We start from the raw sequence: 18,595 nt of genomic DNA on the forward strand, positions 1-18,595 counted from the left end.
GGGGTGGGGGAGAGGGGGTTGGGGGTTCTGTCTGTCTCTGTGTGGGGCGGGGGAGAGGGGGTGGTATGGGTTCTGTCTGTCTCTGTGTGGGGTGGGGGAGAGGGGGTGGTATGGGTTCTGTCTGTCTCTGTGTGTGGTGGGGGAGAGGGGGTGGTATGGGTTCTGTCTGTCTCTGTGTGGGGTGGGGGAGAGGGGGTGGTATGGGTTCTGTCTGTCTCTGTGTGGGGTGGGGGAGAGGTAGTGGTATGGGTTCTGTCTGTCTCTGTTTGGGGTGGGGGAGAGGGGGTGGTATGGGTTCTGTCTGTCTCTGTGTGGGGTGGAGGAGGGGGGGTGGTATGGGTTCTGTCTGTCTCTGTGTGGGATGGGGAGAGGGGGTGGTATGGGTTCTGTCTGTCTCTGTGTGGGGTGGAGGAGAGGGAGTGGTATGGGTTCTGTCTGTCTCTGTGTGGGGTGGGGGAGAGGGGGTGGTATGGGTTCTGTCTGTCTCTGTGTGGGGTGGGGGAGAGGGGGTGGTATGGGTTCTGTCTGTCTCTGTGTGGGGTGGGGGAGAGGGGGTAGTGTGGGTTCTGTCTGTCTCTGTGTGGGGTGGAGGAGAGGGGGTGGTATGGGTTCTGTCTGTCTCTGTGTGGGGTGGAGGAGAGGGGGTGGTATGGGTTCTGTCTGTCTCTGTGTGGGGTGGAGGAGAGGGGGTGGTATGGGTTATGTCTGTCTCTGTGTGGGGTGGGGGAGAGGGGGTGGTATGGGTTCTGTCTGTCTCTTGGTTGGGGGGGAGAGGGGGTTAGGGGTTCTGTCTGTCTCTGTGTGGGGGGGGGAGAGGGGGTGGTATGGGTTCTGTCTGTCTCTGTGTGGGGTGGGGGAGAGAGGGTGGTATGGGTTCTGTCTGTCTCTTGGTTGGGGGGGAGAGGGGGTTAGGGGTTCTGTCTGTCTCTGTGTGGGGGGGGAGAGGGGGTGGTATGGGTTCTGTCTGTCTCTGTGTGGGGTGGGGGAGAGGGGGTGGTATGGGTTCTGTCTGTCTCTGTGTGGGGTGGGGGAGAGGGGGTAGTGTGGGTTCTGTCTGTCTCTGTGTGGGGTGGAGGAGAGGGGGTGGTATGGGTTCTGTCTGTCTCTGTGTGGGGTGGGGGAGAGGGGGTGGTGTGGGTTCTGTCTGTCTCTGTGTGGGGTGGGGGAGAGGGGGTGGTATGGGTTCTGTCTGTCTCTGTGTGGGGTGGGGGAGAGGGGGTGGTATGGGTTCTGTGTGTCTCTGTGTGGGGTGGAGGAGAGGGGGTGGTATGGGTTCTGTCTGTCTCTGTGTGGGGTGGAGGAGAGGGGGTGGTATGGGTTCTGTCTGTCTCTGTGTGGGGTGGAGGAGAGGGGGTGGTATGGGTTATGTCTGTCTCTGTGTGGGGTGGGGGAGAGGGGGTTAGGGGTTCTGTCTGTCTCTGTGTGGGGTGGGGGAGAGGGGGTGGTATGGGTTCTGTCTGTCTCTGTGTGGGGTGGAGGAGAGGGGGTTAGGGGTTCTGTCTGTCTCTGTGTGGGGGGGAGAGGGGGTGGTATGGGTTCTGTCTGTCTCTGTGTGGGGTGGGGGAGAGGGGGTGGTATGGGTTCTGTCTGTCTCTGTGTGGGGTGGGAGGGGGGGTAGTGTGGGTTCTGTCTGTCTCTGTGTGGGGTGGAGGAGAGGGGGTGGTATGGGTTCTGTCTGTCTCTGTGTGGGGTGGAGGAGAGGGGGTGGTATGGGTTCTGTCTGTCTCTGTGTGGGGTGGGGGAGAGGGGGTGGTGTGGGTTCTGTCTGTCTCTGTGTGGGGTGGGGGAGAGGGGGTGGTATGGGTTCTGTCTGTCTCTGTGTGGGGTGGAGGAGAGGGGGTGGTATGGGTTCTGTCTGTCTCTGTGTGGGGTGGAGGAGAGGGGGTGGTATGGGTTCTGTCTGTCTCTGTGTGGGGTGGGGGAGAGGGGCTTAAGGGTTCTGTCTGTCTCTGTGTGGGGTTGGGAGAGAGGGTGGTATGGGTTCTGTCTGTCTCTTGGTTGGGGGGGAGAGGGGGTTAGGGGTTCTGTCTGTCTCTGTGTGGGGTGGGGGAGAGGGGGTGGTATGGGTTCAGCCTGTCTCTGTGTGGAGAGGGGGTGATATGGGTTCTGTCTGTCTGTCTGGGTGGGGTGGGGGAGAGGGGTTGGTATGGGTTCAGTCTGTTTCTGTGTGGAGAGGGGGTGATATGGGTTCTGTCTGTCTGTGTGGGGTGGGGGAGAGGGGGTGGTATGGGTTCAGTCTGTTTCTGTGTGGAGAGGGGGTGATATGGGTTCTGTCTGTCTGTGTGGGGTGGGGGAGAGGGGTTGGTATATGGGTTCAGTCTAGAGGTCGACCGATTAATCGGAATGGCCGATTAATAAGGGCCGATTTCAAGTTTTCATAACAATTTCATAACAATATTTTTGTTATTTGGCCAAATAGTTTTTTAAATGTATTATTATTTGTTTTTTTACACCTTTATTTAACTAGGCAAGTCAGTTAAGAACACATTCTTATTTTCAATGACGGCCTAGGAACGGTGGGTTAACTGCCTTGTTCAGGGGCAGAACGACAGATTTTTACCTTGTCAGCTCGGGGATTCAATCTTGCAACCTTACGGTTAACTAGTCCAACGCTCTAACCACCTGCTTTACATTGCACTCCACAAGGAGCCTGCCTGTTATGCAAATGCCGTAAGAAGCCAAGGTAAGTTGCTAGCTAGCATTAAACTTATCTTATAAAAAAACAATCAATCAATCAATCAATCATAATCACTAGTTAACTACACATGGTTGATGATATTACTAGTTTATCTAGCCTGTCCTGCGTTGCATATAATCGATGCGGTGCACATTTGCGAAAAAGGACTGTCGTTGCTCCAACATGTACCTAACCATAAACATCAATGCCTTTCTTAAAATCAATACACAGAAGTATATATTTTTAAACCTGCATATTTGGCTAAAAGAAATCCAGGTTAGCAGGCAATATTAACCAGGAACACATCGACAACAGCCACCCTCGAAGCAGCGTTACCCATGCAGAGCAAGGGGAACAACTACTCCAAGTCTCAGAGCGAGTGATGTTTGAAATGTTTGAAATTGTGTCACTTCTCTTGCGTTCGTTGCACGCAGAGTCAGGGTATATGCAACAGTTTGGGCCGCCTGGCTCGTTGCGAACTAATTTGCCAGAATTTTACGTAATTATAACATAACATTGAAGGTTGTGCAATGTAACAGCAATATTTAGACTTAGAGATGCCACCAGTTAGATAAAATACGGAACGGTTCCGTATTTCACTGAAAGAATAAACGTTTTGTTTTCGAGATGATAGTTTCCGGAATCGACCATATTAATGACCTAAGGCTCGTATTTCTGTGTGTTTATTATATTATAATTAAGTCTATGATTTAATATTTGATAGAGCAGTCTGACTGAGCGGTGGTAGGCACCAGCAGGCTCGTAAGTATTTATTCAAATAGCACTTTTGTGCGTTTTGCCAGCAGCTCTTCCATTGCGCCATTTATGACTTCAAGCCTATCAACTCCCGAGATTAGGCTGCTGTAACCGATGTGAAATGGCTAGTTAGTTAGCGGGGTGCGCGCTAATAGTGTTTCAAACATCACTCGCTCTGAGACTTGGAGTAGCTATTCCCCTTGCTCTACATGGGTAACGCTGCTTCGAGGGTGGCTGTTGTCGATGTGTTCCTGGTTCGAGCCCAGGTAGGAGCGAGGAGAGGGACGGAAGCTATACTGTTACACTGGCAATACTAAAGTGCCTATAAGAACATCTAATAGTCAAAGGTATATGAAATACAAATCGTATAGAGAGAAATAGTCCTATAATTCCTATAATAACTATAACCTAAAACTTCTTACCTGGGAATATTGAAGACTCATGTTAAAAGGAACCACCAGCTTTCATATGATCTCATGTTCTGAGCAAGGAGCTTAAACGTTAGCTTTCTTACATGGCACATATTGCACTTTTACATTCTTCTCCAACACTTTGTTTTTGCATTATTTAAACCAAATTGAACATGTTTCATTATTTATTTGAGGCTAAATTGATTTTATTGATGTATTATATTAAGTTAAAATAAGTGTTCGTTCAGAATAGTTGTAATTGTCATTATTCCAAATACATTTTTTTATATCGGCCGATTAATCGGCATCAGTTTTTTGGCCCTCCAATAATCGGTATTGGTATCGGCATTGAAAAATCATAATCGGCCGACCTCTAGTCAGTCTGTGTCTGAATGTGTGTATGGGGGGTCTGATGCATTTTAGTCACTTCAAACCATGCTTCCTGTCAGACTGATTTGTAATAGACTGTCATAGTCCCAAATTAAAAAGTTAACATTGGCTGTTGGTGACATCCTTATTTGACGGGACTAAAAAGTCTGGGAACCCCTGGTTTAGAGATTTAATCACTTCCTCTCTTTTTACCAGAGGGAACCGGTTCCATAGCAGCTGGGGAGGAGCTTCCTATATGGGAGGAGTCTGTTCTCTAACTAAAGGAGGAGGAGTCAATGAGGTAGGCCCCGCTTCAGGATGAAAATGGACCTTGATCAGCATCTCTTTTAGGCACAGTTTAAGAACTAATTCTCTCTCTCTATTCTGTCTCTTTCTTTCTTTTCTCCTCCCTTCCTCTGTCAGTATGGCAAGACAGATGAGATGGCTATAACCCTGGCCCAGTCTCTGGGACAAAACATTGGCATCTTCTCTGACAAGAAGAGGATCCTCAACGGTACAATCCTGTACACACACACACATACACACACACACCACACACACACTGGCCACACACACACTGGCCACACACACACTGGCCACACAGAGACATGTATGTTGTGTGTCCACAGGCGAGTGCAAGTGTGATGACCGTTGGTCTGGCTGCATCATGGATGATGTTGGGTAAGTTTCCTCTAAAGTACTTTGTTTCCCAAACAACCCGTCGCACACTGCCACGGCAACAGATCCCATCTCCCGCGGCAATGCCGACATTCCAAACGTGTGTTCCCTCTGTGCGCCTCTGTGTCGCTGTGATGTCATAGTGCGTTAGTCTCTTAGAGAAGAGGGTTGTCACTATCTGACCATGTTAGAAAGGATGGAAGTACTGCACTTTTAACCACTAACCCTAACTCACCATAACCTTACCCCTAACTTTCACCCTTAAACCTAACCCTCAACCTTAAACCTAACCCTAACCCTGAACCTAACCTTAACTCCGACTAAGAACTAATATCTCATATACTTATTCATAAGTTCTGATGATAATGCCCCCTTTGTCCATCTTAGCCTGGCCAGAAAGTGACTACCGAGAAACATAGTCAGTCTCACTTAGTTGGACATTTAGACAGAGGAGATCATCTGAATTAGGACAAATAATACATTCACAGTGATTATCTTGTTAGTGTTGACTCTCGGTTAACAATGTCTGGAGCATTAGAAAATACTTTAGACTGCGTTGTAGTTCAGGACATATTCCACTAGATGGCAGTAGAGGCTGTTGTTTACTCCAGACATCAATAACTTCAGGCACTGGACTGTTTGGCCAGGGATTCATATTAGTAATGCTATCTGTGAGTGATTGGTCATTTCCTGAACTGCCACGTGGAGTTCCACCAATCACATTCTATATTCTGAATAATATCTAAATGTAAATATGTTATACCTCTCTCAGTTAACTGTGGAGCTCTTGTACTGTCCTTGTCAGCCAAATGTTTACCGTTCATTGTGTGTTTCTGTGTGTACACGCTTGCTGCTTTGCAGCTTGTGTGTGTATCTATATGGATGCAACTGTGTGTGAGCGCTGTGTGTTTGTGTGTGTGTTAGTATGGAGGATGTGTGTCTTTACCCCTCTTCTTTAATACCTCTTGCGTTTCCCCTCAATCCCAAATGGGACAGCAGGTGAGCAGAAGCTTGGCTGTAACGCTGCTCGTGCAGTTTGAACCAATCGTCTGCCTGGAAGGGTTGTCAGTCATCTCAACCTTTCCCATTCCATCCAATAGCATTACGGCCTCTGTGGCTCGACGTCCCGCCGTAGCTTCGTCTTCTTCTTCAGATGATGATGATGCAGTGTAAAGAAATACAGCTCTGTGGTCTGATCTCAGCTGTATTTATTTATGTTCATTATGTACATATATTTTTCAGATTTATTTTCATATATATTTTCAGTTTTTGGCTGATGTCACTCGCTGAGCACTTTTGGAGCAACGGATTGTACTACAATTATACTCATAAGGGATCCCTTTTCCCCTTAAAGCTTTGACAATGAGCCCTACCCATCATGTCTTGTCCATCTAACCGATTGATACAGTCTGCAATGTCATTCCCGTACGAGACCAATATGATGTATCTCCATTAATACTGTACTCAACAGCACTGACCCCTCTTCGGATTCTATCATTGATATTGTTACCTGACTTTAGCAACCTCTCCGTGAGGTCAGCATGTCACATGTCAAAGGTCAGAAGTTATTGTTTACCCTTTCCCCAGCACATGGCTCTTACCCAGACTCCCTCTCTCTAAGCAGAGGTCAATGGTATTTCAGACACTCGTATTCAATGAGCAAGTATCAGTCACGCCCATTGATGGACTTTTTATTTTCTCTTCTCAGCGCCTGCATGTCTGTTCCTATGAACTAATACTGACCGTTTACTGTGTGGTGGTTCTCTCCTTCAAAAGGGTTGGGGTTCTATCTGGGTTCCTTAATTAGTGCGTGTGTGTGTGTGTGTGTGTGTGTGTGTGTGTGTGTGTGTGTGTGTGTGTGTGTGTGTGTGTGTGTGTGTGTGTGTGTGTGTGTGTGTGTGTGTGTGTGTGTGTGTGTGTGTGTGTGTGTGTGTGAGAACAATTGGGTTGTTATCCAGCCTGGGGGAGCCATAATGCACTGGATGAATGAGAGACTTGTGTTTGTATCACACTGGGTTCTGCTGTGTTAGGTTCTTCATTACTGAGGGTTTTACTATGTTGAGGCTATGTTGGGGCCACCGCCCCACAAATGGGAAATGTTCTTTATCAGTCATCATACACTATCCCCTCTTCATTTAGAGTGTTTAGCGAGAGAGAAGAAGAGAGCGAGAGAAACATAGAAATAAGTAAGGGAGGATTGATGTATATTGCCAGTGATTCATTGGAGGTCTCTCTCTCTCTCTATCCCTCTCTCTGTTATTGTGAGCCTTTGTTTGATTCCTAATCAGTATGACTCTCACTACTATTGTAAATGCTACAATAATCCACACTCAACTCAGCCCCTTGACGTCCACCATTTCCTTTCTCCGGGAATGCTCCTGTTGGGCCCAAGATTTGCTGCATTGTGTTTACAGCACTAGCTCCCATTAGCCACTCACTAGCATTACTACTCAAAGCGGATACATATTTGCTGTATAATTTAGCAACAGTGCTATGGGGAGACAGGACAATAGCATCTGAGGCTAAGCCCTGATTGCAGGAATGCAGAGCAGCAAGGGGTCAACACTAACAATGACAGACTAACAACAGAAAGACCCCTGATTGAGTGTCAATTGCTTACTAGCAAACCAGGTGCTATTGATTGCTTCAGGGCAAAGGTGGTCTCCAGAAATGTATTAATTTCAAGTCAATCAATTTCTGCAACAAAAGACACCTTTGTCCTTAAGCTATCAATGGGACCTGATTTCTGCCACCACACATAACTGATTGTGCATAGGTTATGATTCACAACCAGAAGCAACAACAAGGACAATAACAATAACAACAACAATAATGTGACAAATATTATTTCCTCTACACACCATCAGTCAATACTAATCTTGTATGCCAATGCCATACCACTACAATCCCTATTCTTTGACCCTGACTTTGACTGTGGTCATCAACAGATAAAAGGTGTGGGTGTGTTTGTGTTATTCTATAGATGGTGGGCTGTAAGGGATTGGATTGAGCTGAAATGGAACCAACTCTTAGAATCAGTCAGAAATGTTAGTCAGTCTGGTTGAACACGTTTTGTGGTGAATGTTTCCTTCCTGTTCATATACGGAAGTTTGTAAGTATATACCACACTACTGGCCTTCTCTCTGTTAGGACAAGGCTAAAGCAACACGAGTGGCACAGTGTGTCTCAGAGGGATGTGTGTTGTTGTTGACGTGCTGTAGTTGTTTCCAGTGTAACTGCGTGACTCTGTGGTTGTGTTGAACAGCTTCTACCTGCCCAAGAGGTTCTCCAACTGCAACGTAGAGGAGTACCACACCTTCCTCAACAGTGGTGGTGGAGCCTGTCTCTTCAACAAACCCCTAAAGGTACACACGCACAACACACACGCACAACACACACACACCCCTGGAGGGGATAATGAAGAAAATAACTTCAAAGCTTATAAAGCACTTTTCTTAAATTTCACCCAATGCACTTAGATAAACCTAACCACTCTCTTTCTCTCTCTCCTCTCTACTCTCTTTCACTCTCCCCCCCTCGCTTTCTGTGACTCCAGCTGGTTGACCCTCCAGAGTGTGGGAATGGTTTGGTGGAACCAGGGGAGGAGTGTGACTGTGGCAGCCCAGCGGTGAGTAGCTGAGAGTGGACAGACATCGGCCCTAGTCCTCTGGTCCTGGAGAATCTACAGGGAACCTTGATTCATAAGCGTTTGTTTATATGTGTTTGTGTTCCGTCACTAGGAGTGCGAGAGGGAGGGAGAGAAGTGCTGTCAGAAGTGTACACTCACACAAGGCTCAAAGTGTAGCGACGGACTCTGCTGTAACAACTGTCAGGTACAGGACACTATGCATTGTCACAACACGCATATATGCACATATGCATAATCAATCAATCAAATGTATTTATAAAGCCCTTTTTACATCAGCAAATGTCATGAAATGTTATACAGAAACCCAGCCTAAAACCCCAAACAGCAAGCAATGCAGTTGTAGAAGAACGGTGGCTTGGAAAAACTCCCTAGAAAGGCAGGAACCTAGAGAGGAACCAGGCTCTGAGGGGGTGCCAGTCCTCTTCTGGCTGTGCTGGGTGGAGAGGAACCAGGCTCTGAGGGGGTGCCAGTCCTCTTCTGGCTGTGCTGGGTGGAGAGGAACCAGGCTCTGAGGGGGTGCCAGTCCTCTTCTGGCTGTGCTGGGTGGAGAGGAACCAGGCTCTGAGGGGGTGCCAGTCCTCTTCTGGCTGTGCTGGGTGGAGAGGAACCAGGCTCTGAGGGGGTGCCAGTCCTCTTCTGGCTGTGCTGGGTGGAGAGGAACCAGGCTCTGAGGGGGTGCCAGTCCTCTTCTGGCTGTGCTGGGTGGAGAGGAACCAGGCTCTGAGGGGGTGCCAGTCCTCTTCTGGCTGTGCCAGGTGGAGAGGAACCAGGCTCTGAGGGGGTGCCACTCCTCTTCTGGCTGTGCCAGGTGGAGAGGAACCAGGCTCTGAGGGGGTGCCAGTCCTCTTCTGGCTGTACCCGGTGGAGAGGAACCAGGCTCTGAGGGGGTGCCAGGAACCAGGCTCTGAAGGGGTGCCAGTCCTCTTCTGGCTGTGCCGGGTGGAGAGGAACCAGGCTCTGAGGGGGTGCCAGGAACCAGGCTCTGAGGGGGTGCCAGTCCTCTTCTGGCTGTGCCGGGTGGAGAGGAACCAGGCTCTGAGGGGGTGCCAGGAACCAGGCTCTGAGGGGGTGCCAGGAACCAGGCTCTGAAGGGGTGCCAGGAACCAGGCTCTGAAGGGGTGCCAGTCCTCTTCTGGCTGTGCCGGGTGGAGAGGAACCAGGCTCTGAGGGGGTGCCAGGAACCAGGCTCTGAGGGGGTGCCAGGAACCAGGCTCTGAAGGGGTGCCAGTCCTCTTCTGGCTGTGCCGGGTGGAGAGGAACCAGGCTCTGAGGGGTGGCCAGTCCTCTTCTGGCTGTGCCGGATGGAGATTATAAGAGTGCATGGCCATTAAGACCAGATTGTTCTTCAAGATGTTTAAATGTTCATAGATGACCAGCAGGGTCAAATAATAATTACAGTGGTTAGTCTGTGCAACAGGTCAGTACCTCAGGAGTAAATGTCATACACCCACTGACATGCTTTGACCTGTGTTGTGTTGTGTGTGGGCAGATGGAGTTTATGGGCGTGGTGTGTAGGGAGGCAGTGAATGACTGTGATATTCCAGAGAACTGCACTGGTAACTCCAGCCAGTGTCCCCCGAACGTACACAAGATGGACGGCTACTCATGTGAAAAGGAACAGGTAAGAGATATGAAGAATAATCAGAGTGGACCAGTTGGTGTGTACAGGTGTGTGTTTGTGTTTGAAGTGTACCATTCCTCTGTGTCCAGGGTCGTTGCTTTAACGGGAGGTGCAAGACCAAAGACAGACAGTGCAAGTACCTGTGGGGAGAGAGTGAGTAACATAACTGTTTTTGATTCAATCACTGATGAAAAGGTTTTTATGTCAACCTCAATGACATTCAATGCAGGGTTATTTATGTAGGTTGTGACATCATCCCTGTTCATTGTTTGATTTTTCAGAGGCGACCGCTGCTGACAAGTTCTGTTATGAGAAGTTGAATATCGAGGGGACAGAGAAGGGGAACTGTGGGAAGGACAAAGACACATGGGTCCAATGCAACAAGCAGTAAGGACACTTGTTTGTGTCACAGTTCTGTTGTGCTTGAATACAATGACATGCCATCGCACTGTACTTTTATCCTTGAACATAACATGTGTCCAGCAAAGTTTAGGTAAGTAATGGAACCTGAACTTAGAGAGAAGGTTCATCACTACTTCCTGTGTGTTTCAGAGACGTGCATTGTGGGTACCTGCTATGTTCCAACATATCGCCGGCCCCCCGACTAGGAGAGTTGCAGGGGGGACTGACGTCCTTCTCTGTTGCACAGCACAGCGCCTCGCTGGACTGCAGGTATACACACACACACACACACACACACACACACACACACACACACACACACACACACACACACACACACACACACACACACACACACACACACACACACACACACACACACACCACTCAGCCCAGTGTGACTCAGTCAGAGGTCATCAGACTCTGATTCATTCAGCGCATTATGGTTCTCCTTGGGTTGCTAAGGAATTACAGTCCATTCATAGATATTTACACACGCTGATTGATAAAGCGACCTCCTTATATTGACGTCACTAAACACAATTGCTATTTAGCGGAACAAAATTCCTATTATGTGGACCCATTTATCTATAAATGTACTGTAATTATCATGAACACACAACACCACCAACCCACATATGCACCTTTAGTCAGACTCTCTCTGGGGATGCAATTTGTCTCAACTGATGATTGATTTATTTTATTTATTTAATTAATCATCTGACGATGCAGGCCTCCAGAGCACATACAGAATAATGCCTCTAGCTCTCTCTCTGATGATGCAGGCCTGCAGATCACATACAGAATAATGCCTCTAGCTCTCTCTCTGATGATGCAGGCCTCCAGAGCACATACAGAATAATGCCTCTAGCTCTCTCTCTGACGATGCAGGCCTCCAGAGCACATACAGAATAATGCCTCTAGCTCTCTCTCTGACGATGCAGGCCTCCAGAGCACATACAGAATAATGCCTCTAGCTCTCTCTCTGATGATGCAGGCCTCCAGAGCACATACAGAATAATGCCTCTAGCTCTCTCTCTGATGATGCAGGCCTCCAGAGCACATACAGAATAATGCCTCTAGCTCTCTCTCTGACGATGCAGGCCTCCAGAGCACATACAGAATAATGCCTCTAGCTCTCTCTCTGATGATGCAGGCCTCCAGAGCACATACAGAATAATGCCTCTAGCTCTCTCTCTGACGATGCAGGCCTCCAGAGCACATACAGAATAATGCCTCTAGCTCTCTCTCTGATGATGCAGGCCTCCAGAGCACATACAGAATAATGCCTCTAGCTCTCTCTCTGACGATGCAGGCCTCCAGAGCACATGCAGAATAATGCCTTTAGCTCTCTCTCTGATGATGCAGGCCTCCAGAGCACATACAGAATAATGCCTCTAGCTCTCTCTCTGACGATGCAGGCCTCCAGAGCACATACAGAATAATGCCTCTAGCTCTCTCTCTGACGATGCAGGCCTGCAGATCACATACAGAATAATGCCTCTAGCTCTCTCTCTGATGATGCAGGCCTGCAGATCACATACAGAATAATGCCTCTAGCTCTCTCTCTGATGATGCAGGCCTCCAGAGCACATACAGAATAATGCCTCTAGCTCTCTCTCTGATGATGCAGGCCTCCAGAGCACATACAGAATAATGCCTCTAGCTCTCTCTCTGATGATGCAGGCCTCCAGAGCACATACAGAATAATGCCTCTAGCTGTCTCTCTGTGAATTCAATTCTATACTTTTATGTCCCTGTGTAACTTCTATATGAATGGATCCTCTGTGACTGTGTTGTGTTGTGTGCTGTATGTCAGTGGGGGTCACGTGATGATAGACGGGGACAGTGACCTGGGCTATGTGGAGGATGGGACAGCCTGTGGGACAGAGAGGGTCTGCTTCAACCACAAGTGTCTGCCCCTTCAGGAGTTCAACTTCAGCACCTGCCCTGGAACCACCGAGAAGACCATCTGTTCTGGACACGGGGTACGGATACACACACACAAACGCACAAACACACACATGCATGCACACCCACTTTCTCTCTCCTCCAACCTTTCAGCTCCTAATAACATATTGTTTGGTGGGTGTGCCTGCATGCTTGTGTATGTGTGTGTTGCAGATTTGCAGTAACGAGCTGAAGTGTGTGTGTCACTTGGGTTGGACTGGAGACAATTGTAACTCTACGTCTCCTCTCAGCTACCTGGTGGTTGGACCCACCACCTCTGTATCAGGTACAAACAACTCCACACGTCTCCCTATCTCTCTCTCTAACTCTTTCCCTCTCCCCCTATTTACATAAGCTTATAAATGGCTCTCTCTTCCTATCTTTCTCTTCCTCTTGTTCTTCCCCTCTCCCTATCTCTCTCTCTCTCTCTCTCTTTCCCTCTCCCCCTATTTACATAAGCCCTGCTTATCAATGGCTCTCTCTTCCTCTTGTTCTTCCCCTCTCTCTCTCTCTGTCTCTCTGACTCGCTCTTGCTCTTTCCCTCACACTCTCTCTCCCATTCTCTCACTCTCTCGCTTCCTCTTGTTCTTCCCCTCTCTCTCTCTCTGTCTCTCTGACTCGCTCTTGCTCTTTCCCTCACACTCTCTCTCCCATTCTCTCACTCTCTCGCTTCCTCTTGCTATCTCTCTCACTCTCTCTAACTCTCTAACTCTTTCCCTCTCCTCCTATTTACACAAAGACTCTGTAAGAGGTTTTGGTTCGACATACGTATTTAAGCCTTTATTTTCATCATAAATCATTGGTTCATTCATTGTTTAGTTGAGTTATTTTGCATATAATCGTTATTGTTGGCCTTTCCGTTTGCATCAGTATCTGTTAAAAAAATCAACCAGGCACGTCTTTCTTTCTGTTTGTTGTTTATCTTCACACACATTCTTTGTCGACAGGCTCATGTCATTGATGGAGTGACGCTGAGGTCAGATCTGAGTTCCTCTTCATTGTGTTTGCCCCTTCTGTGATGTCACTTCCTCCTCTTTCTCCTCCTCTCACCCCTTCCCAGTCTCTCCAGCCTGTAGTCAGTCATGTTTCTGAATCCTTCTACGTTCTCCCTCAAAAACATACACATCAATGTTTGCAATCTGTTTCCTCCCCCCTCTTTCCTTTCAGATCTTTTCCCTCTGAGTGTGCTGTGTTTTAGTGTACTATTGAAGTGAGGTGTATCACTTGATCACTTCAAAGTGTGTTTCTCCTCCAGATTAACCTGGAAACAATTATAATACAGTTTGTTATTAAAGTGCTCTCTCTCTCTCTCTCTCTCTCTCTCTCTCTCTCTCTCTCTCTCTCTCTCTCTCTCCTCTCTCTCTCTCTATCTCTCTCTCTCTCTCCCCTCTCTCTTTCTCTCTCCCCCCCTCTCAGGTATCACCAGTACTAACATCATCATCGGGGCCATCGCTGGCTCCATTCTGTTCCTGGCTCTCATCCTGGCCATCACCGCCTGGGGATACAAGTGAGTACAGCTGGACCTCAGCTCTAGACCTGGGATAACTGACTAGTTAGGATTAGGAACTGGTTTGGGATCCTGTCATTGGTCAGTGTGTCTGACGTGACTGTCCTTCTTCGCTAACAGGAGCTACAGACAGCGGTGCTACGTTGAGTCAGAGGTTCACAGAAGATTCTGCAGGTTTGTCATCCTTATTCTTTCCCATTTACATTTTTGTCATTTAGCAGCGCGACTTACAATTCCACATTTTCTATAACATTCATCAGTTGTTGATCTATTTATGTGTTGGTCAATTTGTTGATGTGTTTGTGAAATCACATCTATGTCAGGACAGTGTTCCGATGTCTAATGTTTGTTGGCGTTTCTCAGGCAAATGCCTCCGGGTGACTATGTGAAGAAACCCGGGGATGCAGACTCGTTCTACAGTGACCTGGCCCCTGGGGTCAGCACCAACTCAGGCTGTAGCTCCAAGAAGAGGTCTGGCTGTCTGTCTAACCTGCAGATATACACGCTCTCTTTCCCCCCCTCCATCGCCTCCATCTCACAAAACATCTCTCTGTTTGCATTCAGGTGTGACATCATCTCACTGCTCAATGCCATCGCAAACGTCTCTGTGTGTGTGTGTGTGTGTGTGTGTGTGTGTGTGTGTGTGTGTGTGTGTGTGTGTGTGTGTGTGTGTGTGTGTGTGTGTGTGTGTGTGTGTGTGTGTGTGTGTGTGTGGTGAGGGGGTTTCTTATTTTGTGTGTGTCGAGGGTATCTTGTCTTGTTCGCAATATGTGTAGTTGGTTGTGTAGTGTTGGTTGCAATATGCCTCTTTCTGCACATTCTTCTCATCATGTTGTCATGGTATCACTCCCTGTTGTCATGGTATCGCTCTCTGTCATCATGCTATCGTTCACCGTCGTCATGGTGTGGTAGTCTGTTCTCATGGAATGTAGCATCAGTCTCCTTCCTCTCCTCCTCCTACTTTGAGCTGTCTGTCCGTTCTCTACTGTAGACAAAGGAAAATAATATTATAATAATATTATACAGTCGTGCGTGCATACATTTTACGTATGGGTGGTCCCAGAAATCAAACCGACTAAACAGATGTTGTAAATCTGGGCTCCCAAGTGGCACAGCGGTCTAAGGCACTGCATCTCAGTGCTTGAGGCGTCACTACAGACACCCTGGTTTGATTCCAGGCTGTATCACAACCGACCGTGATTGGGAGTCCCATAGGGCGGAGCACAATTGGCCCAGCGTCGTCCGGGTTTGGCCGGTGTAGGCCGTCATTGTAAATAAGAATTTGTTCTTAACTGACTTGCCTAGTTAAATAAAGGCAAAAAAAAAAAATATGTAAGTCTGGGGATTAGGTTGTCAGTAATGATGATGGTGATGATAATGGTTATCACTGTTTCACAAGGAAATATAACTCTGTGTGTGAAGGTCTAACGGTCTGTCCCACTCGTGGAGCGAGCGAATCCCTGACGCCAAACACATCTCTGACATTTGTGAGAACGGACGACCCAGGAGCAACTCATGGCAAGGTAAATACACACACACACACACACACACACACACACAGAGTTATATTTCCCTGTGCTAACCGTGTATTACTGTGTCCTTCCTCTGTAGGAAATCTGAGTGGAAATCGCAAGAAGTCGAAAGGGAAGAAGTTCCGTCCTCGCTCCAACTCCACAGAGTAAGTCACCATGTTCCTGGATGGGCTTCCACATGGCTCAGGGATTGTATTTACACCTATCCAGTCACTATAGAAATCAGCTGAAATAGCAGCAAGCCAAGAGGTTCTGTATGGTGAAATAGCCTAATATAAATTGTGGGGTACTTGTAGAATGTGTGAATCCAGCATTTCCAGAACTTTATAAGAAAGTGTATTAATGAGTTACATTGACTATTACCAGATTTTGTTACCTCAGAGATGCCATGGTTCTAGAATGTTGTACTACACTGTTCTATAAAGATAAATGGCATTGTAGAGTGCATGTGGGGCTTAATGGCAGTCACTATGGCCATGCTTGAACGGACAAAGCTGTTTGTTTTTATCTAGGGGTTAGTGTTATGGGTGAGGGTAAAGGTTAAATGTTAAGGTCAGGGCTATTGCTTATAAAGATGACATTTGTGAAACCATACTTCTGTCCTTTCTAGCATGGCCACTCAAAAACAACTGCACACGCTCCCCGTGAATGAACACAATTAACGCCTTGTTGACCTTTCAGCCTTGTTGATATCCCAGCCTGTTGTTTGTTTGTTTGTTTGTTTGTTTGTTTGTTTCTTGGTTTTGGCACCTGAGGTCATTTGCAGAGCAACTGTTCTTGTTTGAAAGCATGGGAGTGAATGAGGAGAATTTAACTGCTTGGACCGATTTGTGACACCTGGCCAAAATGCAAATGACCATCTTACTAAAACACACATTCATCTAGTCATCTTGTCTTCCACTCACTTGCATCTTGGTGGTGTGTGTTCAGAATGTCTTTGGTCTGCTCTGCTCTCCTAAAATATCTCCTCTTCCTCCCTCGTCCTCTTTCTCCTTCTTCCTCATCTCCATCCTCCTCCCTCTCATCCTCTTTTTCCTTCTGTTTCCTCTTCTCCTTTCCTCCTCCCTTCTCGGTGTGTCTATCAATCCCCACTCCTCAGGTATTTAACCCCTCGCTTCCAAACAGAGCATTATGATGTAACTAAGTGGGTAGAAGATGTGAATAAAAACACTGAAGGACCCTACCTTAGGTATTACCTCAGATCATCTCCTATTCCTCAACAACCCCCACCCCCCTCTTTTAACTCCCCTTTGGCTTGGTCCATTGATTTGGGTTCAATTTGGCCAGGGGAGGTAGGGAAGGGTTATACCAGTGGTTCCCAATGGGGGTCAGTTCCTTTTATCACAGATAAAGAGCAGATTGATTGGTAGTTCTGGTGGTGATGTTAGAGCTTTGATTGACAGCTCTTGGTCCTCTTGTGTCTTTGGACTCCCATGAATCATTGCTTTTAGCGTACGATGGTTCCATCTAGGATGTAGGATGGTTGGATGTATCAATAGCTGCTGAACTTTTACAACAGTTTTACATTTTGTTGAGTATTGAGTAACATAATTGTTTTGTTTTATTTGTAATGACACCAAAAAGGAAGTCATTAGAAATAATCTCTATTACTAGTCTATTTCTTTATTTCCCTCCGTTGCTCTTGCCATCTTCTCTCTCTTTATCTCTGCATGTTCAGTGTTGTGTTTGCTCTGATGTCATCATTGTGCTACACACATGTCTGAGTCCCCTACTGAGTGTCTCTGTGCTCACCGACCTGGTCGGTTCACATTTACCCACCATGACACCATCTCCACTACACCTTCTGGTCCTGGACCAGCCCAGATACGCTCCAACACAGGCACAGGTCTAGTCAAATGAACTGTACTCAGTGGGTGACTGACTGACCTGCCCACTCCCACTCCAGCCACAGCACAGCTGGCCCTGTTGCATTGCTGATGATGGTGCAGCGGTTGATGTCATAGGCAGGTCGATGAGAGGTAGAGGTGACTGTTCCCAGACCAGGCCTGTTCAGGCTGGTCTACTCTGGCACAGGCAGATGCTTCCCCTAACCACAGCTCTAGGGTCAAATTATCGTACCCCCAATCTGAACCTTAACCGTTAGGGTCATGAAAAAATGTCTGCCTCTGTGTTTAGGGGCAACTTCTGCCTGTTCCGGGCAGATCAGTAAGAATGATGATGTCACCGTCTATAGTGAGGTAATTTCCTGTCTCTTTCAGGACGCTCTCCCCGGCGAAGTCGCCCACCTCCTCCACGGGGTCCATTGCGTCCAGCCGGAGGTACCCTTACCCCATGCCCCCCCTCCCCGACGACCAGAGGAAGGCCAACAGGCAGAGTGCCAGGGTAAACTACTATAACAACACAGTACATAGCACATACTGCACATAACATCTCATATGTAACATATACTGCACATAACATCTCATACGTAACATATACTGTACATAACATCTGATACGTTACATATACTGTACATAACATCTCATACGTAACATATACTGTACATAACATCTGATACGTTACATATACTGTACATAACATCTCATACGTAACATATACTGTACATAACATCTGATACGTTACATATACTGTACATAACATCTCATACGTAACATATACTGCACATAACATCTCATACGTAACATATACTGTACATAACGTCTCATACGTAACATATACTGTACATAACATCTGATACGTTACATATACTGTACATAACGTCTCATACGTAACATATACTGCACATAACATCTCATACGTAACATATACTGTACATAACGTCTCATACGTAACATATACTGCACATAACATCTCATACGTAACATATACTGTACATAACATCTCATACGTAACATACTGTACATAACATCTCATACGTAATATATACTGTACATAACGTCTCATACGTAATATATACTGTACATAACGTCTCATACGTAACATATACTGCACATAACATCTCATACGTAACATACTGTACATAACATCTCATACGTAACATACTGTACATAACATCTCATACGTAACATATACTGTACATAACG

The 18,595-nt window shown here is 47.1% G+C and overlaps 1 protein-coding gene across 2 annotated transcripts in view; it reads left to right on the plus strand.

Moving 5' to 3' along the window:
- LOC106576002 (disintegrin and metalloproteinase domain-containing protein 22) overlaps positions 1–18,595 on the plus strand; it is a 107,386-nt gene that overhangs the window by 83,603 nt on the left and 5,188 nt on the right. Inside the window, exons 12-29 of one of the 2 annotated variants that reach the window (XM_045698510.2) lie at positions 4,429–4,513; positions 4,636–4,726; positions 4,842–4,893; positions 8,156–8,255; positions 8,447–8,518; positions 8,631–8,723; positions 10,029–10,160; positions 10,250–10,313; positions 10,442–10,547; positions 10,713–10,832; positions 12,382–12,550; positions 12,687–12,798; positions 13,929–14,019; positions 14,140–14,193; positions 14,383–14,583; positions 15,442–15,542; positions 15,631–15,697; positions 17,771–17,894. In XM_045698510.2, coding sequence (XP_045554466.2) covers positions 4,429–4,513; positions 4,636–4,726; positions 4,842–4,893; positions 8,156–8,255; positions 8,447–8,518; positions 8,631–8,723; positions 10,029–10,160; positions 10,250–10,313; positions 10,442–10,547; positions 10,713–10,832; positions 12,382–12,550; positions 12,687–12,798; positions 13,929–14,019; positions 14,140–14,193; positions 14,383–14,583; positions 15,442–15,542; positions 15,631–15,697; positions 17,771–17,894 — 1,834 coding nt within the window. The remainder of the gene's footprint in view (positions 1–4,428; positions 4,514–4,635; positions 4,727–4,841; positions 4,894–8,155; positions 8,256–8,446; positions 8,519–8,630; positions 8,724–10,028; positions 10,161–10,249; positions 10,314–10,441; positions 10,548–10,712; positions 10,833–12,381; positions 12,551–12,686; positions 12,799–13,928; positions 14,020–14,139; positions 14,194–14,382; positions 14,584–15,441; positions 15,543–15,630; positions 15,698–17,770; positions 17,895–18,595) is intronic. The other variant, XM_045698520.2, reaches the window with a different exon arrangement.

This window comes from Salmo salar, chromosome 02 (assembly GCF_965601325.2).
Source record: "Salmo salar chromosome 02, fSalSal1, whole genome shotgun sequence".
Classification (NCBI taxonomy): Eukaryota; Metazoa; Chordata; class Actinopteri; order Salmoniformes; family Salmonidae; genus Salmo; species Salmo salar.